We start from the raw sequence: 26,342 nt of genomic DNA on the forward strand, positions 1-26,342 counted from the left end.
TGGCCGGGATCTCACCCAGCCCACTCAGCTTGGCTTGGCTCAGCTTGGCTGGGCTCACTGCAGGCAGGTGAAAACAGGCGGGTCCGCTCTTTTGCCAGCCGGCGTCCTCCTCCAGCTACCTCCTCTTCTGCTGCTTCAACATGAAGTCAGTATTGAGGTAAGACACCCGTGCCCTGCAGGCTGTGGAGGCTTATTTTTCACAATGACATGTCTCCTAAGGAAATATTACCCTTCTAAACCATGTTAAATGTTTCCTCCCCGGTTATTGTGATTACTGCTGACTGCCCTGATGTTTGTGATCTGCTTCGTACTCTACTAGCTGAGGTTTTGTTTTTGAGAAAACAGCAGAGTCATATGTCACAAGTGAAGCGCCCCCAACAATTTCTCTGTCGCGGTGGAGTATTGCCCATCAGTTGTTAATGAGGCGCGGCTGGGGATCATTAGACCAAGGAGTGTCTAGTGTGCAATTGGGCAGTTCCTCCTGCTTCCAAATGGTGCCTCGAAGAAGGGTCAGCTCAGACTTCATAACTCTGGGTCTGAGAAGAAAGCCATTTACTTTTCTGAGAAGTGGCAGCAGTATGCCTCCACCCTTGCTTGACCGGTCGTAGGTCAGACTCTGATGATTAACCAGCTTATCGATATGGAATGGAAATTTGGAATGACATCTGGGAGCAGAAAATTAGAGCCTTTTAATTTAGCTGCAGTTTTGTTCTCCTGTACTTTGAATTTAAGTGCTATCTTTAACCCCCATATTCATCAGAATGGCAGTAAATGACATGTTTTCCCCAGGTCGTATAGTCCTGAAGTTGTACCATGTGTATTTCATGTTCTTATGAAGATAAGAAGGGCTTTCACACTTAGCCCTTCCTTTGGGATTTATTTGAGGTTATTCTGAACTATCATGGGGAAGAGACTGATTTCCCTTTTATCTCGTTTTTGGTTTGTGCATTTCCTTGGTAAGGGGAGGGTTGATTAATATGAATTGGTGATTCTCTGACTCTGTGTATTGCTAGGGCTGATAGACCCTATGAACCCATTGTACAAACAGGGTTGCAAACTCCTCACCAGTGTGTACATGAGCTAGGTAATAGGAAAAGATCCTGGGAGCTGTGGGTAAAAAATTAATAGGCTTTATTCAGATGTAATCTCAGGTAGCTAGCAGCAGCCGCCCTAATGGCCTCCCGGGTCATCCCGAAGGCACTGTGGATCAGAGCCGCTAGTCCTTTATACTGAAGTCCGATAACCCAAGACACCTGAGTGCACATACACAATTACATTAGACAATAACCAAGAAAGACCTGGGCACTTGTGCATATTTATATCAAATGCTCGGCAAGACTCCAAACCCCTTGAGGGACCCTGACCATTTACTTTTCATTTTTCCTGCACTCTTTTCTGTAGCTATATTCAGAAAATGAGAAAGACTAGAAAAGAAAAAGCTTGAGAAATCATCAAAATGGTATCAACACAGTCTGACTTCTCAGTTGCTTAGTAATAGACGATACATTAATGGAGGTGGCACCAATTACACATAAATACGCCACTTATCAAATCACATACCTGAATGGAATATCATATAAAGTAAAACTAGTGTCTGTTGGGAAAATATAGGAAAATGGTCAGGGCCCCTCAGATGTTCCGAATCTTGCTGAGCATTTGATGTAAATATGCACGTGTGCCCAGGTGTTCCTTGGTTCTTGTCTAATGTAATTGCGCATGTGCACCCAGGTGTCCTGGGTTATGGACTTAAGTATAAAGGATGAGTGGCTCTGATCCACAGGGCCCCCCACCCCTGTGATGCCCCCATGGGGGCTATGGGGAGGTCGCTACTGCTGCTGGAGGCTGTTACTGCAAGCTGTTGCTGCCAGTGCTCCTGGGACCCTCTGAGGGGCCGCTGCCACCACCACCGCTGGACCTGTAAGCTGCTGGACCTGAAAGCATCTGCTGCTGCGGACTGAGCTCATGTTGTCTACCAATGGCTCCCAGCATCTTTCCCAATTACCTAGCGTGGACCTGCATGTGAGGGGCCTGGTGACCCAGCCTGGCATGTGAAGGGTTTGTGACCCAGTCTGTACAATGTGTTTGAAGGGTCTGAGCCCTAGCGCTGACAATATAGATGGCAACTTAGTATAACTAAAATAATGAAATATTTTGACTTTAGTTATGAATGTCTAACCAGAAAATTAGCATAGCTATTGCACTAACCCGACAGCTGGTATAGTCGCCTAGCTTTACATTGTCCAACCAGGGAAAAAGGTAATTAGTAAATTGTAACAATTGTGTTAAATGACTTATGAGAGCCAATGATTTATTACCATCTGTCATCTTTAAAGTCACAGTTGCATGAAATGGAAATAATAAGCTAAGTATTTTTTAACATTCCATGCTCGAAGCCCATCAGCATGGCTTGAGCATGTGTAGTTTCTCATCACAGTCATAGGAAAAGTCTAACAATGTCATCCTTTATTTCCAAAACGTTATGATGTGTTTGTAAAGTGAATTCTGCTATTTTGTAGGGGGCTTCCTTGACATTTTGGGATATCATGAATAAAGGGATGCAGAGTGTTTAGTGGTATAAGCTGATGGTGAAGGCACAGCCTTTCTTGTTCTGAAAGTATGAGGTTAAATATGCTGCCAAGGGCTGCCCCCTGACAACTCCATGGTCTTGAAGGCAGGGAAGCAGCAGACCAGGGAAATATCAGAGTAAAGATTGCAGAGAGAGTTTCAGGCCAACAGTAAAGCTTAAAAGCTGCTCCTATAAGTCACTTAGGAACAAAAGAGGCAATCAGATCCCGGTGTTCTCTGCAGTTGTGTTTAAACAAGTCAAGTCAAAATACAGGTTGGATCTTAACTAGGGTAAAATCCATTAGTGATAATTAAGAAAGGGTGTAACCTTACTAGCTGGAGTGTGTTAGAACCGGCATGGAGTGTTTCAGCTGATCCCTGTTCCCCCGCGGCTTCCCCTTCCCTGGGTGATTGCTCCTGGGAGTGCCACCCCCCCCCATAGGCAGGGACACTCCATTTGGCTTTGCTCATGTCTTGGAAGCCCAGATGCAAAAGGTTTATGAAAAACAGCAGGACTGTACACAATTACCCTGTAAATTCCTTGTTAAGGGAACCTCCACCACCTATCTCCCAGGATATTACATTTGTTTGGTAGACTTTTATATCAACTCATCCGACAGTCTGGGCTGTGATACTTGTGGAATAGCATTGTTATTACTGGGATATTAATTGCATTCCCTTCACCCTACTTGGAGGGACAGATCTTGCTTCCCACCTTCACTTCAGGGCCAGGCATAAGTTAACCTACTCTTATGTTGGTTTGGACTAATTCACTGTAAGGAGCCAATGTCAGACTTAGGGAAAGACAAAGGAAAAGGCTCCAGAGCCAATCATAGGGCCAGAGACATCCAGCATCACAGAGGACTCTTCTTCGGGGATGCTCAAGAATAGTATAAGTATACTAAAGAGTCCAGGTGGGGATGCCCATGGATCCTCCTCAAGGGTAAAATACCCTACTTCAGAGGATGCTCTGGAGAGGATTTCACCCAGGGTTCATCCCCTTAGACCTTCCCTGTTTCTTCCTTGCTGGGGATCATGGGAAGCACTCAGTTGACTCCCCTGAATTCCCTTCTTGGATGTATCCTTAACAATTGGACAGGGGTGACCCAGACAATCTGAAGAAAAAACACTTGATCTTTTTTTGTAACAAGGCCTGGCCTCAATATGAACTTGGGGACCAAGAGCTGTGGCCTCTAAAAGGGGAGCACCAGTTACAACATGATCTGCCAACTAGATCTGTTTGCAAGAGGCAAGGAAATGCTCAGAGATTCCTTATGTCCAGGCCTTCATGGCTCTGCATCAGGACCCCTCATTATGCAACAAAATTTCAAAGACTGATCCAAAACAGTCACAACAAGTCCCGGATCTAACCGATGACCCCCTGCTTCAACATCCACCTGTCTCAGGGAAAACAGACCCCCTCCATATTGTCCAATGTCTACCATCTCTGTCCCTGCAGTCCCCCTCCTTAGCCCTTCCCACACAAGAAGATGCATTCTGTACCCTGCTTTGTCCCTTTTAGCCATCTTCCCTCTCTGGTAAGTGGCAGGTGCTGAAGACACCATTAGGGTCCAAGTTCCCTTTGAAATAACAGATATACAGCATTGTAAAGAAAAATTGGGAAAATATTCAGAGGACCTGATAAATTTACAGATGGGTTCCAGACCCTGTCCTTGGCTTTTGACCTCTCCTAGAGGGATGTTCAGTTCTGTCTTTCAACTTGCTGTACCCCTGTTGAAGAAGACCACATCCTAGATCTGGCACAATAAGAAGCAAATGGAGTCTTTGCTGGAATCCCTCAGGGAAACTATCCAGGAGGAGAAACTGTCCCCATAACCGACCCCGATTGGGATTACAGTACCACAGGGGAAATGACGACAAGGTCAAATTTCTCAGAAGGCCTGCTGAGAGGCATGAAAAAAGTAATGCAAAAGCCTGCAATTTATAAGCTTTACTGAATCATCCAGTAAAGGACAAAGACTTCGCAGCCTTTTTTGATCAATTAGAAGGATTTAGGAGGTTCACCAATTTGGATCTGGGCTTGCCTGAAGGCTGAGCCCTGACAGGACAATATTCATAAGTCAGTCAACCCCCTGATATCAGACATAAGCTGCAGAAGTTACAGTTGGGGCCACAGACAAATCAGACTGTATTACCAATAGAGCCTTCATGGCATTTAACAAGCATGACCTTCAGGAGAGAAGGAAAGAATAGAGCAAGGAAAAATGACAGGCCAGAATTATGGCTGTCACAATTGGCAAAGCCTTTGAGACCCAGAGACCATCCAAGGATATACCTAAAGGCCAAACAAAAAAGGCCATGCATTCCTGATTCAAATGCAAAAAGAGTGTACATTGGGCTAAGGAATGTATCCAACCACCCCAGTGCCATGTCGCCTTTGCCAAGATATTAAAGATGATTCCTGGCACTGGAGATATGACTGCCCACACTCCCAAAATGGGGGATCACCAACAAAAGCTCTAGTAGTCCAGGAAGGAGAGGCAAGTGACTGAAGAGGCCTGGGGTTGTCATCCTCACCCCTGTCCAGGAACATCGTTATAACCGTGGAGGAACCCTAGGTGACTCTGGATGTTATGGGTAAGCAAATTCACTTCCCTTTGAATACAAGGGCAACTTACTCTGTCCTTCCTACTTTTGCAGGAATCCTCACAATCCACAACTATTATGGGTATGGAGGGAAAATATAAGATAAGCTACTGCACCCCTCCCTTAACTTGTCAATTTGAGAATGAAATATTTGTACAGGAATTTCTAATAGTCCCTAGCTTCCCTTCCCCTCTTTTGGGATGGGATGCTCTGGCAAAGCTGGGGACTGTTCCTCAATTAAGACATAGACATAGATATACAAGTCAATCCTCTTTCCTGGTATACTGGAGAGCCAGGAAGGGCAAAGAAAGCTGTCCCCACAAAAATACAACTCAAGGACCCCAATGTATTCCCCAATCAAAAACAATATGCAACCAAAGGGCCAGAAAATGACCCTCTGGGATGGACTGGGGAAACAAAGAGGGACTTTGATCTAAAACAAGCCCTAACCCAGGCTCCAGCATTGGGAATCCCTAATCTGCTTAAACCCTTTCCTTTGTATGTTGCAGAGAAAAGAGGAATAGCTCTGAGAGTCCTCACCCCCAAATTGGGAACTGAGCCACAGCCCACAGCATTCTTTTCAAAGAAACTTGAAGGAGAAGTGGCAGCCACTACTTTATTGGTAGAAGAGGCTGCAAAAATAACTATGGGACAGCCTTTGGAGGCGTTGACCCCTCATCAGATTGTCAGTCCTTGAAATAAAGGGACATCTATGGATGATGGGGGAATGTTTGACCAAGTATCAGGCACTTCTCATAGACAACCTGGGGGTGACTCTAAGGACCTGCAATCTATTAAATCCACACTCTCTTATGCCAACCGACTCCTCCCCCATCCATTCTTGCTTATATACTATATCCCAAATCCATGCAAGTAGGCTGGATTTAAAAGATCAGCCCTTACTAAACCCAGAAGACAATTGGTTTACGGATGGGAACAGCTATATTCTCCATGGGGAGAAAATAGCAGGACATGTGGTAGTGAGTAAAACTCAAGTTACAGAGGCTCAGCCCGTAGCTCTGGGGACTTCAGCACAAAAGGATGAAATTATTGCCCTCATCCAAGCCCTGACCTTGGGAAAAGGAAAAAGGCTAAATATCTATACTGATTCTAAATATGCCTGCCTTGTACTTCATACCCACACAGCCATCTAGAAAGAAAAGATTACTAACCACCAAACAATCTCCCATCAAACATGGGCCTGAGATCTTACAGCTACTACAGGCAATTAACCTACCAAAGGAAGTAGCTGTTATACATTGCAGAGGGGACCAAAAGAAATTCTATAGTGAGAGGAAATCAAAGGGCTGACAGGCGAAACCGGCAGCACAGTGACCTCTAACCCAAACTGCCCTAGCCCTCTTTCCCTTAAAAGGGGAAACAATGACCCCACAGTATGCCCAAGTGGAAGAAGAGAAGGCCCAGATTGGAGGGGGCCATAAACAAGGGTCATAGTGGATGGTAAAAGGCAGACTCTTGCTCCCACAGACAATCCAGTGGAAGGCTATTAAGGCTCTGCACGATGCCTTTCAGTTGGTAGAGAGGCAACCTTAGCCATGGTCACTCATCTGTTTACAGGCCAGGGTTTGGCACAAACAGTTAAACAGGTTTGTAAGGCCTGTCCTCTGTGTGCCTACAACAACTCAGGGCCAAGGATGCCTCCATTGTTGGAGCCAGTCCGACAGAAAGGTTCACATCCAGGAGAAGACGGGCAAATTGATTTCACCCAAATGCCTCCATGCTGGGGATATAAATATCTGCTGGTTTTCATAGACACTTTTTCTGGATGGATAGAGGCTTATCCTACTAGAACAGAAAAGGCCACTGAGGTAGTTAAGGCTCTTCTCAAGGATGTCATTCCCAGGTTTAGACCCCCTCACAGTCTTCAAAGTGATAATGGGCCATCCTTTACCACCCTTATAACCCAGGAGATAGCAAAGGCCTTGGGAATATAGTATCTTCTACATTCCACGTGGAGATCACAGTCCTCTGGAAAAGTAGAAAGGGCCAATCAAACCCTAAAATGCACACTTGACAAATTATGCCAGGAAACCTCTACATATTGGGTTTCTATGTTCCCTGTTGCCCTTATAAGAGTGCACAATGCCCCAAAAGCTTAATTTCAGCCCATATGGAATGCTGTGTGGCAGATCCTTTTTTTCAACAGATTTGCTCACAGATCCTGAGACTGCAGGCCTTATAAAATACATCACCAATTACAGCCAATTCCAAGCAGCCCTAAAGGGATATGGAGGTCATGTTTTATCTTCCCCTGGCAGTAACACTCAGGGGGCACAGATAAAGCCAGGAGACCAGGTCCTAATTAAAATCTGGAAGGAAGGGACCCCTCACAAAAAAACTAAATCCTAAATGGAAGGGCCCTTTTCCAGTAATCCTAGCAACCCCTTCAGCAATAAAGATAGCTGGAATGGATATTTGGGTTGATCTTTCCAGGGTAAAGTCTGTCCCCCTTTCATTACAGGAGAGCAATAACAGTGACCCACCTCCAAAGAAAACAACCGACACCTGTGAACCTTTAGAAGCCCTCAAGGTACTTTTTAAAAGGAAATGAAGGATTCTCACCACCAGATCTTATGACATGGATCATCCTTCTCTGTCTCCTGACCTCCATCGTTTTTGACACCTGTACCGCTGCAAAGATGTGAGCCCCCCAGCAAAGAACTCCTCTGCCCACACTTAGTTTAACCACTATAGAGAAGGAACCCATCAGGCCTAGTGAGGGATGCTGCAAAGAAGTTAGCAGATAGAGCCTCACAATTACGACAACAATCATCTGCATTCTGGGATGCCTGGTTAAAAATCTGGAATTGGTTCCCATGGCTATTGCTCCATTAGGACCTCTGATGATGACTAAACGTGTTAACCAAATTTACCTAATTACATATGATCATGTAAAAAGGATATCAACCCCTTGGAACTACCACTGGCCCCTACCACACACTGCATGGACCAGACACCACCTGACCGACTAACACGCTTTGGATGGACCACAGTCATTTGCCCCTAATCCTGCTCTCCTACTTAGACCAGATAGGATGAGAGTTTCATGATCTCCAATAGGCAGGGCCAATGCCCCCTTCAGTGAAGAAGCAGCTATAGAAGATGGACCATCATCCTTCTACAACCCATAATGGTTCATGGGGATCATGTCTCTCAGGTGGGAAATGAGAGAAGGACAAGAGCAGGAAGAGGAAACTGGTATGGCCAGTTCCCTGAGGACGTAGGCATGCACAACCACAGGAAATAAAGGCAGGTAGTTCTGTCCCCATGCAGGGCACCATTCGGTTGGACCAATGAGCTCCCATCAGCTAACGTGCCAATCAACAGGGACTACCAGGGCTCAACCAATGACCAAATGACAAGAATCCAGCTGGGAGGACTTCAGCCCCTGGTAACTGTCAGCACTCTTGAGCCACACTATCAGTGGAGCTGGCTCCATCCTCTCTTGAGTGTACTCTCTCTCTTTACTAAATAAAACTGTCCTTTGCTTTTCACCTCTGGCATGTCTCATCCAATTCTTTATTTGAAACACCAAGAACCCAGATTTAGCTGGTGAAACTTGCAGTTTCCCACAGCAAAAAGACTGGCACTATCAAGAGAATGAGGAAAAGGCTGGGAAGGCATTGCAGAAGCCACTAGGGCTAACCCTTCCATTTCAGGCCCAAAGATTGAGGGACACAGAATAAGCTTGTGGAACAGGCCCAAGGTGCCCTCCATGGGCTTGCTACCCAGGGCCAACTCGGGAAGCTGCTTCCAGCATCAGCACCCCAGCTGCTTTGACTGCTCCAGCCATGGCTAAACTGGCCCCAGGTGTGGCTGAGCCAGCAGTTTTGGAAAATACAAGCCGGAAGCCTTGGCAGCATCCACATAGTGTTAGGTCTGCAGGCTCACAGAATGCCAGAGCCATGAAGGTTTGGGAGCCTCCATCCTGATTTCAAAGGATGTATAGAAAAGCCTGAGGACTCAGGAAGAGATTTGTCACAGGGGTGGATTCACTGCAGACAACCTTCCCTAGAGCAATGCCAAGTGGAAATGTGGGGTCAGAGTTGCAGCAGATAAACCCCAACTAGTGGAGCTGTCAGAGCAGGACTGCCATGGAGACCTCAGACTTGTGGAGCACCAGCCTGAGAGAGCTGAAGTGTGGCCTGCAACCAGGAAAACCACAGGAGTAGAGCTGCCCAAGAACTTGGGGAACCAACCTCCACACCAGCGTGTAGAGGAGGTCAAACATGGAGCCAGAGTACCTGATTCACTAGTTGAGATTTAGTGCCTGCCCTGCTGGGTTTTGGACTTGTTTGGGAACTGTTACCCCTTTCTTTTGGCCTATTTCTCCCTTTTTGTACAGGAATATGTACCCTATGCTTGTCCCACCATTGTATACTGGAAGTGGGTAACTTGTTTTGACTTCACAGATGGGACTTTGAACTTTGGGCCTTTGAGTTGAAACAAGACTTTGGGGATGAAATGAATGTATTTGCATGTGAAAAGGACATGAGTTGTGAGGGTCCAGAGGTGAAATGTAGTGGATTGAGTTATGTCCCCCCAAAGCTCACTGAAGCTTGAATTGTGCCCCCCAAATCTTGTGTATTAGAAACTTGGTCCCCACTGTGACTGTTAAGAGGGTGGGAAATCCTATTATGGTAATTGAAAGGTGGAGCATTGAAGAGGTGATTGGATTGTAGGACCACGCCATAGTGAATGGATTAAAAATAGTGGCCAGGGGCATGTTTCTGGGGGCTTTAAAAGAAGAGAGAAGAGAGTCTGGCTCACTCTTGCTCTCTCTTCTTCCACCATCTTGCAATGTGAGACCCCTGGGTCACTGTCGCTGCCACCAGATGGACTTTGGACTTCCCAGCCTCAGAACTGTAAAGTAAATAAATTTCGTTTTCTTTATAAATTACCCAGTTTTAAGTATTTTGTTATAAGCAACAGAAACGGATTAATACAATGTCCTTATGCCTAAAGATCCTTGTATATTTTGTTTTAAAATCATAGGTTCCTCTAATAGGATGATTAGGTCAAAAGGTATGAATATTTTTCAGGCTCCTAATGTATATTATCAAATTGCTTCTCAAAAGCACTGTGCTGACTTACAGTCATTCATTTACTCTACCCATGTTAATAAGCCCCTAATCTATACTGGGACTGTTCTAGATGCTGGGGGTACAAATGGTGACAACTAGACAAGGTACTGTCTCAAACATATATTTCAGTGATATAGACAAATAAAGCAACTATTCTAATACCAGCAATAATTGCTGTGCAGAAAAATATACCTGGGCTAGAAGATTGGAGGTGGTGGGCATGGCAGGGAATCTATAGTTTAGTTAAGGTTATTGGATAAGATGTGTCTGAGGGCTTGACCACTGGACATCTGAGTAGAGACCTGAATGGTGTGAGGAGCGAGTCATGAGCATCCCTGGGAGGAGGTGCTCATGGGGTGTCACAGCAGGGCAGGGCCTGAGGCTGGACTGAACAGTGCCGAGAGGCTGGTGTCAGTGGAGACCCATGAGCTGGGCTGAGAGTGGTACAGTGAGGCCAGAGTGGTCAGAGCGGCCATAATGAGGGGCTTGTAGGAAATGGTGAGGGCTGGGATTTCATCCTGCCTAAGCAGGGAAGACGCTGCAGTGTTCATGGGATGTGGTGGTGAGGACACGTTCCAGTTTGCACTTGAAAGGATCCCCGTGCCTGTAATCCAGGTAGTGGACAGCAGGGCATGGAGTCAGCAGGGAGCCCAGCTGGAAAGCCTTTAAGGTCATTGTGGAGGAGGGGATGGCTCTGGGATGGAGGCAGTAGAGGTGTGACAAGTGACTGGGTTTCATGTTGATATATTTTTAAGATAGTATTAGCAGTAATTCAATGGAGAAACACTCATGTATTTATCTTAACTCCAAAGTGGCTTACAGCAACAAACCCAGTGTAACAAACATACATGAATTATTTAAAAATCAACACCAGGAAAATATGAATTTTAAAATGCTGACACTGGGGTAGAGCTAGAACATCCCTAGGCAAGCTGGAGCATCTGAAACATTTGCTGAAATAGAGAATTGACTGGTTACCTAACGATGGATTTTACTGGGTTCCAATGTCTTACACTTGTGGCATCAGAGAGCCACAAGGTGGGATGATGGCTCACAGGGCTTTGGGAAGCAGTCTTGGCACTCTGCTGATCTGCTGATTGTCATCGTCTCATGTCCTCACATAAAGGCGCATGTGCACGTGACACCAACTCTTGCCTGCAATGCCGAGATGGGGAGGTTTCTTAGATGAAACGTTAAGGATTTTGATGGTCTATTTATACAGATGAACACACACTGAGCACAGGATGGGGAAGCGGCTAATGTCTAGGGTGGGAGTCACAGGTGTCCTTCATTTTTTCTGTCAGTTGTCTTTGTCTTCCCCCCCCCCCACCCCCCCAGGGAGCTTGGAAGAAAAGGTCTTTGGAGAAGGTGAGATATTCAGGGACTGGGTCCATAGAGGAGAAAAGGATGAGGAAGTAGAGACAAAGTGCAGTGGGCTGGGTAGGAGGTGAGGGGAGTCCAGATCAGAGGGGCCTGGCCTGACAGCTGCAGGTCTGAAGCCCAGAGCCTCATGGTCTGGAGTCCTGAAGCAGGTGAGGAATGGGAGAGTGGCAGGTCCTTCTCGTGCCAGAAAATCCAACGCAGAATTTGGCTTTTTGTAACTCCTTCAGAGTGGGAAATAGGAGCCTACTTTCCTTTTCTTCTTTTTTTTGGCGGGGGGGGGGGGGCAGGGGGCTGGCAGATACAGCAATCAAACCCAGGCCCCTTGGTGTTAGAGAGCCACGCTCTAACCAAGTGAGCTAACTGGCCAGCCTCTCTTTTTCAAAGCCTACAGCACCAGTATCCCCAGGCGGTCTCCTATTCAGGTACTAAGCACTCCGACCCTGCTTAGCATCTGAGATTACAGGGGATCGAGAGTATTCAAGGTGATATGGCCTCAGATAGGAGCCCACTTTTCAAATGACAACTTTACAATCTTCTCCCAGTTTGAATTCATCGGCAGATGGGAGAAGGAAGCCAAAAACTCTGCGAGGGGTCCATCAGGCCACTTTGTGGCGACCCCCGTTTTTTCACACCACAGGCCGCCACTCCAGGGACCAAGATGACCTCTCCACGCCCACAGGGAGGGCAGGAAGGAGAGGTCTGGAGATTTGGGGTCCTCCCTTGCACGCCCCCTTCCTCTACCAGTTATCATCCGAGTGTCCTTGCCTCTCGCCCCTACACCAGCCCCCACTACTGCAAAGCACATGCCGCGAGCTCTTTTGGCCTCAGACCCGCCTGTGCAATTTCTCTGCGTCCAGTCCTTCCGGCCATTGCCACTGGGTGGAGGCAGAGAGCATCGTCCCTGTGAGCTAGATTCTCTTACGGAGACACTTCCATTGCCAAAAACTTCTTGAAATGCCTTTAGATTAGAAACCCTGTCTCGGACCGGCCCCGTGGTTCACTCGGGAGCGTGAGGCGCTGGCAGTGCTGAGGCCCCGGGTTCGGATCCTATATATAGGAATGGCCGGTGCGCTCACTGGCTGAGCGTGGTGCAGACAACACCTTGCCGAGGATTGCAATCCCCTTACCTGTCAAAAAGAAAAAGAAGGAAAGAAAGCAGGTCTCCTTCTTCAAATTTTCTCTGAAAGCCTTTGCCTGTTCTCAAGGGCAAATCTATGCTCAAGGAACAAGATGTGCCCGACGTTCTCTACGTCCACGGGACGATATGGCAACGTGGGTTTCAAACTTGGTTTGATTATAAATGTGACAAGGTCCCGTGTGCCTGCGCTCGATTTTGCGTTTCTTTCTATTATAGCCTCGCGTTTCATAAATATTTATTATATGTCTGTCCACTCCAGTAAAAGTATCCGGTTCAAAAACGCTTCAGGAAGGATTCAAGGCTGGCGGGTTAGCTCACTTGGTAGAGCACGGTGCTGGTAACACCGGGGTCAAGGGTTCAGATCCTCTTACCGGCCAGTTCCCCCCTCCCCCCTCCAAAAAAAGATTCAGTGCTACAAAGATATAGAGGCTTATCTTAAAAAGAGTTTCTGGCATTGAATTTTCATCATTTTGCTTTTAAAAATCTGTATCTTATTGAGTTTGGGTTTCGTTATATCATATTTTTAAACTGAAGCACTTTACCCCTGATCCTCCATACAAATTCAAGTTTAAACTAGAAGGGAAAATTACAACATTTCAGAGAAAGTGAACATCACTAAGTTATCCCAGTTACCACTGTCAAAACTTTGGTGTGAAGTCTTCCAGGTTTTCCCCCTTTTCGAAATATATACTATTTAAGTGGTATTAGAGGCATTACAATTCAGTACTGTCTTAACCTTTTCAAAAGGCCTAAAAGTATGTTGAGCACATCTTTTCATAGCAGTAAGTTAAAACAGATCTTCCTCCTTGTGATGGCTGCATAGAACTTTATAGCGTGGCTTTTCTTTGGGGGACGATGGAAATGCTCTACATCTTCACTGTGGTAGTGGTGACGTGGGTGTGTAGGATTCCCAAAGTTCAAGGAGCTGGACGCTTCAAGAGATGCATCTTATTGCATGTAAATCGTGCCTCAGTAAAGCTGGTTTAAAGACTATTATCCCTCTTTGAAATTTGTACTTTCGTTGTGCAAAAACAAAACCCTTGTTGTTCTTAAGAGAAACTCCCTGACACATCTGGATGTAGTCATGAGGTCTGCATCTTACTCTTAAAAGGTTTGGCAATTCCATCATAGCCGTGTGATGTATTTATATATCCAGAGACAGAGAGACTAAGTAGCTGTGGTGAAATGTTAGCAAAAGATGAAACTAGGTAAAGGATAAAATTAAAAGTTACTTTCTATCTGATAGTATTTTCTTCTATTATAAACGTAGGCAGAAAACCAGGGAAGTATTTGCCATATCTCCGACTTAGGCCACCAAAACCACAGGTATTTGCACATCTCATTGCAGTATTGCAGGGAGCTGGAAACATTAGACCTGCTCCCAGGTCTGATTAATTAATGTGTTAAGAAATAAAGCATGTATATTATTATCTTTTAGTATTCTCAATCCTTTATTGTATTTGATGACAATCATCCTAAATCCAAACCTCATTGTTATTTTTATTAGCATTAGAATTTAACTAATTTTAGGGCCGGCCTGTGGCTCACTCGGGATAGTGCGGTGCTGATAAGCCAAGGCCACGGGTTCGGATCCTATATAGGGATGGCCGGTTACTCACTGGGTGAGTGTGGTGCTGACAACACCAAGCCAAGGGTTAAGATCCCCTTACCGGTCATCTTTAAAAAAAAAAAAAAAGGAAAAGAAAGAAAAGAATTTAACTAATTTTTCTGAAGAAATAGTGTAACACGCTAGGTACATAAGGAAATTTTGTGAACACTTCTCTTAGTAGTAGCAAAAGACTTGCCGCTTCAAACAAATACATTTTAGATACTGATATTTTAAACAGCCTTTGGAATTGTAACCATGGGGAAAAGCAGAACTCATGCACCTGCCTTACATTTGTTTTATGCTTGATGTAATTTTTGTTTTAAATATAACAAATGGAGGGCGGTCGGAGGCTTCTCGCAGTGAGGGCGGTGGGGTCTCTAAGGGTCCGAATCCGGCTCTGGGGTGGTAAAGGGGTCGCGTGGACGGCAGAGCTCAGTCCCGCGTCTTCTGCCCTTTGCCCTCTGTCCTTGCTCCATGACATTCTCTTTCGTTTTCTTGTTTTCTCTTTTGCCCTTTTCTTTTCCTTCCTCCCTCTGCCCTGCTTTCTTCAACACTTTCCCCCATTCGTCCCCGCTTCCTCCGCCCTCTGCTTTCCATCTTTTCCCCGCAGTGTCCGAGCCTTGTGGCCAGCACCCGCGGCTGCACGTTTCAGTGGATGCGTCCGTCGATATAAGACGATCCGAGTCAACCTAAGTCAGGTGAGGGACGCGGGCGGCGCGGGGCACTGCGCTCTGCAAGGGGAAAGCGCTCCGAGCCCCTCGCTTCTGTCGTTTCAGTGAAAGCCACCCCAGCCTTTGATGGAAGTCACACTCGGCTCTTCATCGGTTCCTCACTGAGGACGGCAGGACCCTCGGAGGGTTTTTCCTGGCTTCTTCCTCGCGGCTTTTGGTGCAGGCGGCCGAGCCCGTGTCAAGCAGGACCGCCCCGCGGCGGGCACGTCCCTTCCTGGGGTGGCGCCGGGCAGCAGAAGTGTTTTCAGGGACAAGGGGGCTGTGGGGAGGGGCTGGGAGAAACCTTCCCGCCCACCCGCCTCCGCGTCCACCAGGAGGCGGCCTAAAGCCGGTGAGGTTCAGGACCCCGCTGCAGCCCCGAGGCCTGGGGGTTTCCGCGGACTGCCGGGGCCGCGTGTGCACAGGCGGCAGCTGTAACTGGTGTGACCGCCCCGCGCTGTGACAACCGGGGCCCTCAGTGCCGCTCGCCCCCTCCCCAAGCCCGTCAGCGCCGCCATTCCGTTTCTGTATCAATGAACAATTTTCGTTTTCTGCCGAGCAGGCTGGGGTGACGGGTGATCTTCCCTCGGCCCAGTAATCTCTGGCCGCCCGGACGTGACAACGCGCTGGCTCAGGGCGAAGCCCCGCCCCGGCTTATGTAAGCGACCGCGCTGGGTAGTTTCTGTTTTCTTTTCCTGACACAGCCCTGGCGCCCATGGTCAGTGCAGAGAAAGGTGACCCTGTGCTTGTAAGTCCGGGGATCCAAAGGCGGGAGTGAGGGGGGGGAACGTAGTTTATAAGGCAGAGCAGAAGGGGGTCGACGGGGATGGCTGGAGGGAGCAGGGCTTTGTACAGAAGGAGACCTGGGAGGCTTGGTGGGGGAGGGGCGGGCAGGCCCAGATCCTGGGGAGCGCCCCCACCTGGAGCCCCAGACCACCAGCCCCCCCACCCCCACCCCACCCCCACCTCCAGAAAGGGTGGAACTGGCTTCATCTCTCCTCGCGATCATCTCCAAATGTCCTGGAGCACACCTAGCATATTATTATTAAAAGGTTATTGTTGGAGAGGTGCGAGCTGAATGACACAATGTACTGGGGCTGCACACCCAGCAAGTCCTGAAGGAGGGTAGATGTGGTGCAGGAAAGGGCTTGGAGCAGCTGTCAGGAGGGCTAGGTCCATCTCCCTGTCTGCATCATCACTGCCTTTGTGACCTTTTGCAACGAAAATAGTCTCTCTGAGGTGGGGACAGGACCCCAATTCCTGCTGTGCTCAGTGAATTATAATGATCAAAATAATTAATTAATGCACATGGATGTAAAATCTAAGAAAATGTTAAGACTCTGTAATGCACCACATTTCCATCCCCAGGAAGGGATAGGATAGTGGTCTCAGGCTAGTAATGGTAAATATAGTTCAACTTTAAAAAGACATTTGCAGAAGGGACAAAGATGGAATGGATACAGCCCCTGATCCTGATGATTCCTGGTCTAATGGGGGATAGTATAAGGTGGTAGATGACGTTCAAGGCAGCACACAGTTGGGACCAAAAGGGAGGTTCAAACCATGGGCTGAACCAGTGTGTCTGAAACTTGCCTGCTCATTGGAACCACCTAGGGAGCTTTGCTAGACACAGACTTAGATCCAACCTAGGTTTACTGATTCAGTTTTTCTGAGTTGTGGCCTGGGCACATGGATATTAGACACTCTCCAGGTGGTTCTAGTAAGAGCTGAATTGGCTAGATGGCTCAAAGATCAACACATGCATGTTGGGGATAAGGCAAATCTTTCAGTATAAGGAGGTTTTCAGGATGACATTATTGTTATAACTATTATTATTGAGATATAATGCATATAGCACATAATTCACCATTTTAAAGTGCACAGTCAGTGGCTCTTAGCATAATCAGGAGGTGGTGCCACCACCACCACTATCTACTTCGGATGGTTTCAAGGATCTGGAGTGACCTAGTGGGTTGGAAGGCAGAGGTGAGAGATATCCTGAGGATGAAGACTGCCTGAGCAGTGGCGTCCTTGTGGCACAGGGTAAGGAGATCTGAGAGTCTGCTTGTACTGCCACCCAAGGGACATGTCACCAGAGAAATAGGGGTGAGGCCATACATTATCAGGTTGTGGCAGCCGTGGGCTTCAATGGTAGAGTAGAGGCCTCCTGTGTTAAATTCAGCAGAGAGGGCAGCTGTGGACAGCATGGAGCATTCAAGTTCTAACTGGGGACAGGCATAGTGATGAAGAAGCCTTTGAAGGACTCAAGGCTGAAGGTAGATAAAGCCTCAACTAAGGTGGTGGTTGTGGGATTGGAAAAGGGTTGGAGAAGCCAACTTTGGGTCCATGAGGCAGGGAAAATGGGAAATCATAAAGGACAATGGAGGGTGATGTTGGAGAACTAGGGGAGGGGAGAGGCTGGTGTGGTGGAAGAGGTGTGGAGTGTCCTTGTAAACCTGTTGGATTTGAGGTGCAAATGAGCCCAGAGGCACAGATGTCCTAACACAGGTTGGCGGGGGGGGGGGGGGGGGGGATCTGGAGAGATCTCTGTGTTGAAGTGGACCGTGTGGAGCGACATCTCTGGACTGAATACGGAAGCCGCCCTGGCAGAGCTGAGACAGTGACAGGATGTGGCCACAAGAAAAGAGACCTGGCTGGATCTTGGCATCAGTTGGAGTGAGGGATGATTATAGAGGCTAAACCGTCTAAGAGAGTTTGGAGTCTGAGCGATTCAGATGCAGAAAGTGTTTCTGAGAGGCAGAGGTGGCTGCAATCTGCAAATCTGGTCACCAGTCATATCGCTAGTAATGCTGTGCGTGGTTGAGGGGGGAGTGTTGGGAGAGTAACAAGGCGATGTCTCTTCTCAATGTTTGTCCTTGAAGGAATGAGCGAGTGAGCTCAGGCCGGAGGGGTGGGCAGCTGACGGAGCTTAGGGAGACCTGCGCTAGTCCGGGGTGCAGGTGGGAGTGGGATAGTCGCGGACGCAGGGGAGGAAGGCTCTGATCTGGGCGTGCACCTGAGGTTGGGGCTGTAACACTCAGCAGCTCTGAGCCTGTCCCTGCGGCACCTGGTTGCACTCGCCCCGCGTCTTCCCTACTCAGAGGATCCTAAGTCGCAGGCTTTTCCAGCCTCTCCACCTTTTCTAGGCTCCAGATGCGCCTGCAAAAACTTCCCTGGGGCCGAGCCCGTGGCGCACTTGGGAGAGTGCGGCGCTGGGAGCGCGGCGACGCTCCCACCGCAGGTTCGGATCCTATATAGGAATGGCCGGTGCACTCACTGGCTGAGTGCCGGTCACGAAAAAACGAAAAAAAAAAAAAAAAAAAAAACTTCCCTGGACTCAAGGCCACCAGAAATTTTCGTTCCTACAAGGGTAGCCCCGGCCTCCCTGCTCACGATTGGCTTCGAGTCCAGGCGCCCACTTTCATTGGGCTGGGGGCGTGGCCAGGGGGAGGTGAGTTACTGGCCTTTCCCGGACTCCTTTAGTGCGAGGCCGGCGTGATGGTGGCGAAGTTGGGGCCATGGGGTGGGGCTGTGCCATGTCCGGCTGTTCTGGCCGCCACTGCCCTTTTTGCAGCCGTGGGTGCCGCCGCTGGTGAGTGGGTTCCTTGAGGTCCTCGGCCCGGCGGGAGCCGTGGGGCGTTTACAAGGGGTTGACCCGGGCTTAGCATCCTGGAGACAGGAAAGGGCTCCGGTGCGGTGTTTGGGAGGGCGGGGGCGACAGGAGCTGTAAGCGGCCTGTTGCCGCCACACTCAAACCTGCTTTTCCAATCTCTCTTCAGTTCTCTCCGGGGTCTTACATCCCCGCCCCTCCCCGCCTTCCCTGGTCCCCGTGCCCCGTGCTGTCCTCGCCTCCTCTGCGTGCCTTCCTTCCTCTTCGCTCATCCCAGCCCTTCTGACGTCCCTGGGTTCCGGGGCTGCCTCCTCGGTTGCCCCTTTGAGTGGTATTCAAGGGCTCTTTGAGGTCTGCCGCTCAGGGGACCCCTTCCCACCAGGGAGCTTAGAGTCCAAAGGCTTCAGGGCCAAGGATTCTTCCTGTGACTTCTCATGTCCACCCTCATTGTCCCCTGGCCTCCTGCTCCCTGGGGGCCTCTCCCTCTCTCCCCACCCCCCACTCTAATGTTACCTCTCATGATGTAATATGCCCTGTACTCACATCAGATTCTCTCCTCACCTTCTCTCCTCACCTTCCCCCCTGCCTACCTCACAGGCCTCCTCGTGCTGTTGCCCTCTCCTCCCTGCTATCCCCTCCTTTCTCGCTCCTCATCCCCTCCCTCCTCCACTGCAGGTCCCTCCATCTCCCCTTATGAGCCACTGCCTACAAGGAGGCTTCACCCAGTTCTGTCCCTATGTCACCCCCTCCCAGCTTCCCTTAACCCTAACTTTCTGATGGTGCCTTGTGTCCAGGGGTCTTCCCTCCACCCCCACTCCCCTCCAGCCCTCACCAGGGGCGCCCTGGTGCTGATGAGAACCAGGCCTTAAGCACAGCACAGGGCAGTGCCCCTCCCCGCCCTCCCTCCAGTGCAGGTGCCTGCTCTGCCCTGCCTCTCCAGCCCCTGCCCACTCCTTCACCCTGAGCCTCACCTTCCTGGGGCCTCCACTCTCCAGCGCACAGCTGCTGCTGGACTCCCACTCACCCTGGTCCCTCTTACCTCTCCCCCTGTGGGGCCTTGTCCTGCGCCCACCCCTTGCCCACCTGCCTGGGTTCCCTCTTCTCTGGCCAGCACCTCCCACCCTTTTCTAATTTATGTTATTCTGTGGTGCACCACACCAGTTCTTATTTTGTTTTTTAATTGTGATAACATAAATATAACTTTTACTATTTTAACCATTTTTAAGTGTACAGCTCAGTGTCACTAAGTACATTCACATTTTTGTGCAACCCAAACCTCTACACGTTAATCAGTAACTCCTCGTTCCACTCCACCCCCACCCCTGGTGACCACCATTCTACTTCCTGTCTTTATGACTCTGACTAGTCCAGGTCCCTCATATAAGTGGAATCATATAGTATTTGTCTTGTTGTTTCTGGCTTATTTTACTTCTAATGTTCCGGATTCATTCATGTTGTAGCACATGTCAGAATGTTTTTCCTTTTAACGTTGAATAATACTCATTACATGTACATACCACGTTTTGATTATTCATTCATCAGCTGATGGACTCGGGTTACTTACACCTTTTGGCTCTTGGGAATAATGTTGCTATGAACATGGGTGTACAAACATCTCTTTAATTCTCTGCTTCCAGTCCTTTGGGGCATATAACTGGAAGTAGAATTGCTGGATCATATAGTAAGTAATCCTATTTTTAATCTTTAGAGTAACCACAATAATGTTTTCTATAGGGGTGTCCCATATTATATTTCCAAAAGCAGTACACATGGGTTCTAGTTTCTTTGCATCCTTGCTATTTTTGTGGGGTGTGTTTATACACACACACACACACACACACACACACACACACACACACGATAGCCATTCTAATGGGGGTGAAAGGGTATCACATTATGGTTTTGATTTGCATTTCCCTAATGACTACTGGTGTTAAGCATCTTCTCATGTGCTTATTGGCCATTTGTATGTCTTCCTGGAAAATTGTCTGTTCAAGTCCTTTGCCTATTTTTGAATGGGTTGGATGTTTTGTTTTAGAGTTATAGGAGTTCTTAATATTATCTGGATATTAATCTCTTATCAGGTACATGATTTATGAATGTTTTCTCCCATTTCAGGGGTTGTCTTTTCACCCAGTTGATTGTGTTCTTTGATGCACAAATGTTTTCATTTTGATGAGCTCAATGTATCATTTATTTTTCTTTTTGTGTGTGCTTTGGTATCATATTTATGAAAGTGTTGCCAAATCCTACCTCATGAAGGTTATCCCCAATGTTTTTTTCTAAGAGTTTTATAGTTTTTGGTCTTGAGTTTAGGTCTTTGATTCATGTTGAGTTAATTCTTGTATATGGTGTAAGTTAAGGGTCCAACTTCATTTTTATGAGTATGTAGTCATAGTTTTCCCAGCCCCACTCACTGAAAAGATGCACTGACTTTTTGAGACCCTTCCACCTGCCCATCTTTGAGACACTAGCAGGTCCATCCACCTCTCCTCCTGGGTCTTTGACATGTTACTCTTCTAATTTGGACCCGAGACCACACCTTTGCTTCCACCTGGGACACCGAGCCCACCCTGAACTCCTTTGAGCCCACAACACTTCTGCCCCTCCTGCCCCTCCCGCCTCACTGCATGGCCTCCCTTGCCCCCACCTTGTCCATGATGAGCCTTTGCCAGAGGCTGCTGCCCTCACTGTCCACCACACCCTACCCTGCATCTGCACCCCAGCCCCTCTGACTATGGATCCCTCTGTCCTGGGCCCTTCACATCCCCTCCCCTCTGGCAAGACCTTCCTGCTACACTGGCCTCCCTGCTCCTCCCTTGCCCCTGCAGGCCAGCCTGTCCCCTTGTCATCCTGCCTGCTCCCTTAGGGAGCATGTGCCGGCCTGTCCTGATCCCCAGACTACATGGTTCCCTTCTCCATTCTTCAGTTCCACTCTTCTTCCTTCCTCCTTTTCTATTTTCCTTGTATTGGTGATCATCGCTCTTGCCCCTGTGTCCATGTGCATTTTCTGCATCCTCAGGAAGGTCAGCACAGCAGAACCTGTGTGTTAAACACTGACATGCAGTTACTTCCAGGAGGAAGTTTCATCTGTGGTTTCTTCTCCCCCAGGCCCCCACAGACTTTATTATAAGCTCATGGTGGCATCCCAAGATGCAAGGTTTGTTGCTGAGGGACGCCTGGATGGTCAGCTCTTCCTGCACTATGACAGCGAAAGAGGCAGGGCAGAGCCCCAGGGGCCATTGACAGAAGCAGTCCTGGGAGCTGAGACCTGGGAAACAGAGACCAAGGACTTGACAGAGATCGGGAAGGAACTCCGAGTGACCCTGGCACAAATCATAGCTCTGCAGGGCCAGAAAGGAGGTAAGAGTGGGCGAGTGATGTGAGGCCTTTTCTGGGACAGAGGGGGTAGAAAGCCGAGCCCAGTCTCTTCCCACTGGGTTTGGCTGGGGGTGGGGGCTCTGGAGAGCAGTGAGCTGGTATTCAGCAGTGCAGGAGACAGGGAGGAAAGCCAAGGAGGGGCCATCCCCAGGCTAGAGATTCTCACTTGGGGGAGAAGGTGGGGGAGGGATGGCATGGAATGGAGAAGTCACTGCTGGGTTGGGGCAGTCTCACATTCCCTCCAGGAGGAACGAGGCTGTGAGATCTCAGGAGGCAGCAGCGCCATGGGCTTCAGGCATTTCTACTATGATGGGGAGCCCTTCCTCTCCTACAACCCGAAGACATGGACTTGGACAGTGGCTCAGTCCTCAGCTCAGACCTTGGCTGTAGAAGTCAAGAAGTCCTGGGACACAGATGGCATTCAGAGCAAGGATTACTGGGCCCGTGTGCATGGAGAACTTTGTAGAAGACTCCAGAGATATCTGGACTCCTGGGTGGACCTCAAGGAGAGAGCAGGTACTCTGGCCAGAGGCCTTTTCCTCTCCAGTTCCCTGGAGCTCCCCTTTCCCCCAACTGTGCTCAAGGAGCCCTCCCTATGCTATGGGATGCATGCATGTTTTGTTGGTGTGCTGTACTCAGAGCCACTGGGTAAAGAAAGGGGGTCGGGGAAAGAACTGTCCCTGTATCATACTCCAGGATAGCAGTGGGCCCTCCAACAGCAGCCTGAACCTGGGGAGGTGGGTGTTAGGCAGGAGAGGGGGTCCTCAGACACAGGGCCTGTCCCACCTGCCTCCCAGCCTGTCTGTCATGGAGAGTTCCCTCCTGGCCCCAGGCCCCAGGACCCACCCCTACCATCCCCTGCTCAGCATCAACATGGGAATCCCAGAGCATGAAGCCACCCTCCTGAGGCCATCCTCCTGCCAGTCTGGAGGAATTAGGCCGCAGAGTGAGGACAGACTCACACAAGGTCTGGGGGTCAATGAGGGCCTCAGCCAGAGTGGGAAGATGGAGAGGACCTGCCCTGGGCTTCTTCAGGGGCAGGGCTTAGCCATGGGCCTCACTGGCTCTGTCCTTTCCTCTCCAGTGTCTCCAGCAGTGAATGTGACCCCCAGCAAGGCCTTGGAGGGTCGCGTCACCCTGTCTGATGTGAATGGCACCTACCAGTCCTGGGTGACCACCAAGATTCCCCAAGAAGAGGAGCAGAGGTTCACTGGCCACGTGGGACACAGTGGGAGTCACAGCACTCCCCCTGTGCCCTCTGGTGAGCCCAGGGCACCCCTGGAGGGATTCCCACCTGGGTAGGGTCAGAGGCAGGGATGGGGGAGGAGAAGAGGCTGGTGGCTGCGGGAGTCCAGTGCATAATGAGGCCTTTTTACAGGGAAGGCCTCAGTGCTTGAGAAAATATGGCCGGCAATGGTTGTGGTGGCTGCTGTTGCTGCTGCTGTTGCTGCTGCTGTTATTATTTACGTTTGTCTGTGCAAGAAGAAGACAATGTCAGCTGCACAGGGTCCAGGTGAGAAAAGGGGGCAGTGGCTGGAGATGGGAAGGGCCCTGTCTGGGCAGCAGGTTCCTCTCAGACCTCCGGCTATACAGGCAGGAATGTGGGTGATGAACCTTCTGCAGCAGTGAGTGAAAGCTGGGGTATTTGTGAGAAAAATGGGAGCCACATGTCCATTGACACCCTGAGTCCTGCCAAAAGCCAGAGTCAGGCAAGGCCCTCAAGTGTCCAGCTGTGGCCTCTCTCACTGTGGGTGAGGCGTGAGTGGCAGTGGGGGCTGCGGCTCCTGCTCTGCTCCGTCCCCTGCTATCTGTCTCTCAGCGCTCAGGGCTCATCCAGGTAGCTGTGGTGGGATCATGTGCTGACTGGCAAGGCCTGGATGATTGTGGCCTCAGAGGGACAAGCAGTGAAAGCCTCTGTGATGTGGGGGTGGGGTGAGGAACTGGAGAGGATCTGACCAGAAGAGATGTCCTCAGTCCCTCCCTGTCTGCATCCCTCCCCCAGCTTCTGCAGCCATCCTGAGGACACCAAGAAAAAGACCCATTGTGAGGCCCACACTAGAGGTCACTAATGGCACCAGAGCCCCTGCCCAGGAAGCCCCTTGGGAGGCCCCACATATGACAGGCGATGGTCCTGAGCACACAAGGGCCTCCTCTGTCCACTGTGCGGCTCCTCAAGCGCCTCCTCCAGGAGCTGTCTCCTGAGTGTGGCTCCTCTGGTCACTCGTGGCCTGTGCTCTTCCCAGGTTCCCACCACATGCTCTTGCCTTCTGCACATACCCTGCAGATAACACAGAAGACTAGATACACAGATGTCCCTGTACCATTTGGGGAGAGTGACCAGCCTATTGTCAAGGCAGCTGTGGTCACTGTTGTTATCCTACCTCTACATTTTTCCTTGTCCAGCCCTTCAGGGACATAGTACCCAGGAGCTGTGTATTTTGGGGCATTTGCTCTGTAGCCCCACGTTGTCCTCCCTGAGCCAATTCTCCTTTCTGAAGGTGGCCACTGCCCGGTAAATTTGAAGTAAGGGATGGCCAGCATGATTCCTCCATTATCAGGTTGCTTGAGGGGAGAAGAAAAGAGAAAATGGGAGGTTTTGTGTTTTAGCAAAGGCAATGCATAAGATAGTGGAAGGCAGGTGTCCAGGAGACCAGGGCCTTTCTGTTGTGTCCCCCACTTCATGTGGCCCACAAGGGAGGGTAGGTTTCATCTTTGAACTTAACCACTGTCAGTCTGCCCCTCAGGCCTGGGCAGCCTGGGACATTCCTCACCTGCCCCACAGCTAGGGGCCCATCCAGGGGGCACCCACAGCAGGGCAGAGCAGGGCTGCTGCTGTTCCTGCCCTCCCCTGCGGCGTCTCCCTTAGAGGGAATGGCAGTTCTGGCTTCTGTGGGCTGGGACCGTTGCATCGTATGTCCCTGGGGCATTGGCATGAAAAGGGTATATAAGTCATGTGCTTGATTCTCAAATTTCCTGCTTTAAATGTTGATGTCCAATAGAAATGTTCATGATTTCAGGTGGATTGTCTTAGTAGGATTTCCTCTAATACCGATGTCATGAATGTCATATCACATGAAACAGGGTTTCAAATTTGCAGATCCCTCTCTAGGAGGTTCCCTGTGGGAGATGGTGGGTGGATGGCAGTGGCAAGCCTGGGGGAGGGCTGGGAACTGAGGGAGAGAGGGACTGTGTGTGACCCACCCCAGGCCTGGAAGGACATGAGCCAGGACCTCTCTTTGGGGAGGTCTCCCACTGTGTGGAGAGCAGGAGAGGACACTGGTTCCACTCACTCCGGGGCTCATCCTTCAGCCCTGCAGCCCTTTCACCCCCCGTGTGGTGGGTGTTGGAAGCAGGGAGGTGACAATGTTGATGCAGTCACAGGAAGAGACTGGCGAGGGCTGGGACAGTGGGATGGGGGAGAAAAAAGTGGGGACGTCATCTTTCTCAGAGAAAGGCAGAATGTGATTCTGTAGTGACTGAGGAGGGATAAGGGCTGAGGGAATAAAAAGCAATATTTTCCAACCAGTTGAACGTCTACTGGTTTCTCTTTTCCCTCAGCGCTCTAGAGCCTCCGAATCCTGGAGCAACAGCCGGAGCAGCCAAGAGCCCACAGAGGCGCCGCGCTGCTGGGATTCCAGCCTCTGGGGTCAGCTCCTGGGTCCCCTGGTTCACCTGAGGAAGCATGAACTGTGTCCAGGCTGCCTGGATTCAGCTCCCTGCTGGGTCTTACCAGCACTTTCTCTCTTGGTGCCTCAGTTTCCTCATCTATAAAATGGGGAAGATAATAGCATTTATCTGTCATTGTGGTTTGGAGGATGAGAATGTTAATTTAATATTTATGAGATGTTTGCAGCTGTGCCGTATTAGTTATTATCACTGTTTTTGTTTTATCTTGCAATATATTGCATGTGTAGTGACTGTATATGATAAATGAGCCTTATCTGTAAGTGTCATTACTGCGGCCCCTCCTGAGGAGCCTAATATTGGCCTACTTCGTACCTTGAGTTCCCTTACCCCCTGTCAGACTCCCACACATTACTTCATGGCTACAGGACCTGCACAGTTTTATACTATAAATGTTTCAGTGTTCTTTAAAATACCCATCTGGTCTGTGTTTTATTTCCTGTAGCTGGGAAGGGACAGAGTCTGAGGTTTCAGGGGAGAAGAGTCTGTCTGAATGTCTTGATGCAGCACGAAAATTCCCCCTCCCTCCCTCCAGCTCCCAGTGACAGAA

General features: G+C 49.3%; 1 protein-coding gene across 1 annotated transcript; it reads left to right on the plus strand.

The window, feature by feature from the left end:
• Positions 1 to 15,790: 15,790 nt before the first annotated feature.
• On the plus strand, positions 15,791 to 26,207 carry LOC134378499 (MHC class I polypeptide-related sequence B-like). The gene is made up of 6 exons (XM_063097657.1): positions 15,791 to 15,865; positions 21,839 to 22,090; positions 22,337 to 22,624; positions 23,193 to 23,369; positions 23,487 to 23,621; positions 25,667 to 26,207. The coding sequence occupies exons 2-6, from the start codon at positions 21,865 to 21,867 to the stop codon at positions 25,672 to 25,674; spliced, it is 834 nt and encodes a 277-aa protein (XP_062953727.1). The 5' UTR covers positions 15,791 to 15,865; positions 21,839 to 21,864; the 3' UTR covers positions 25,675 to 26,207.
• Positions 26,208 to 26,342: the final 135 nt, after the last annotated feature.

Source organism: Cynocephalus volans, chromosome 5, assembly GCF_027409185.1.
Source record: "Cynocephalus volans isolate mCynVol1 chromosome 5, mCynVol1.pri, whole genome shotgun sequence".
Lineage (NCBI taxonomy): Eukaryota > Metazoa > Chordata > Mammalia > Dermoptera > Cynocephalidae > Cynocephalus > Cynocephalus volans.

Coding starts and splice junctions, on each gene's coding strand:
- LOC134378499 (XM_063097657.1), top strand. CDS start 21,865: ATGGTGGCATCCCAAGATGCAAGGTTTGTTGCTGAGGGACGCCTGGAT. Junction 22,091..22,336: donor TCTGCAGGGCCAGAAAGGAG/GTAAGAGTGGGC, acceptor GGGTTGGGGCAG/TCTCACATTCCCTCCAGGAG. Junction 23,370..23,486: donor CACTCCCCCTGTGCCCTCTG/GTGAGCCCAGGG, acceptor GCCTTTTTACAG/GGAAGGCCTCAGTGCTTGAG.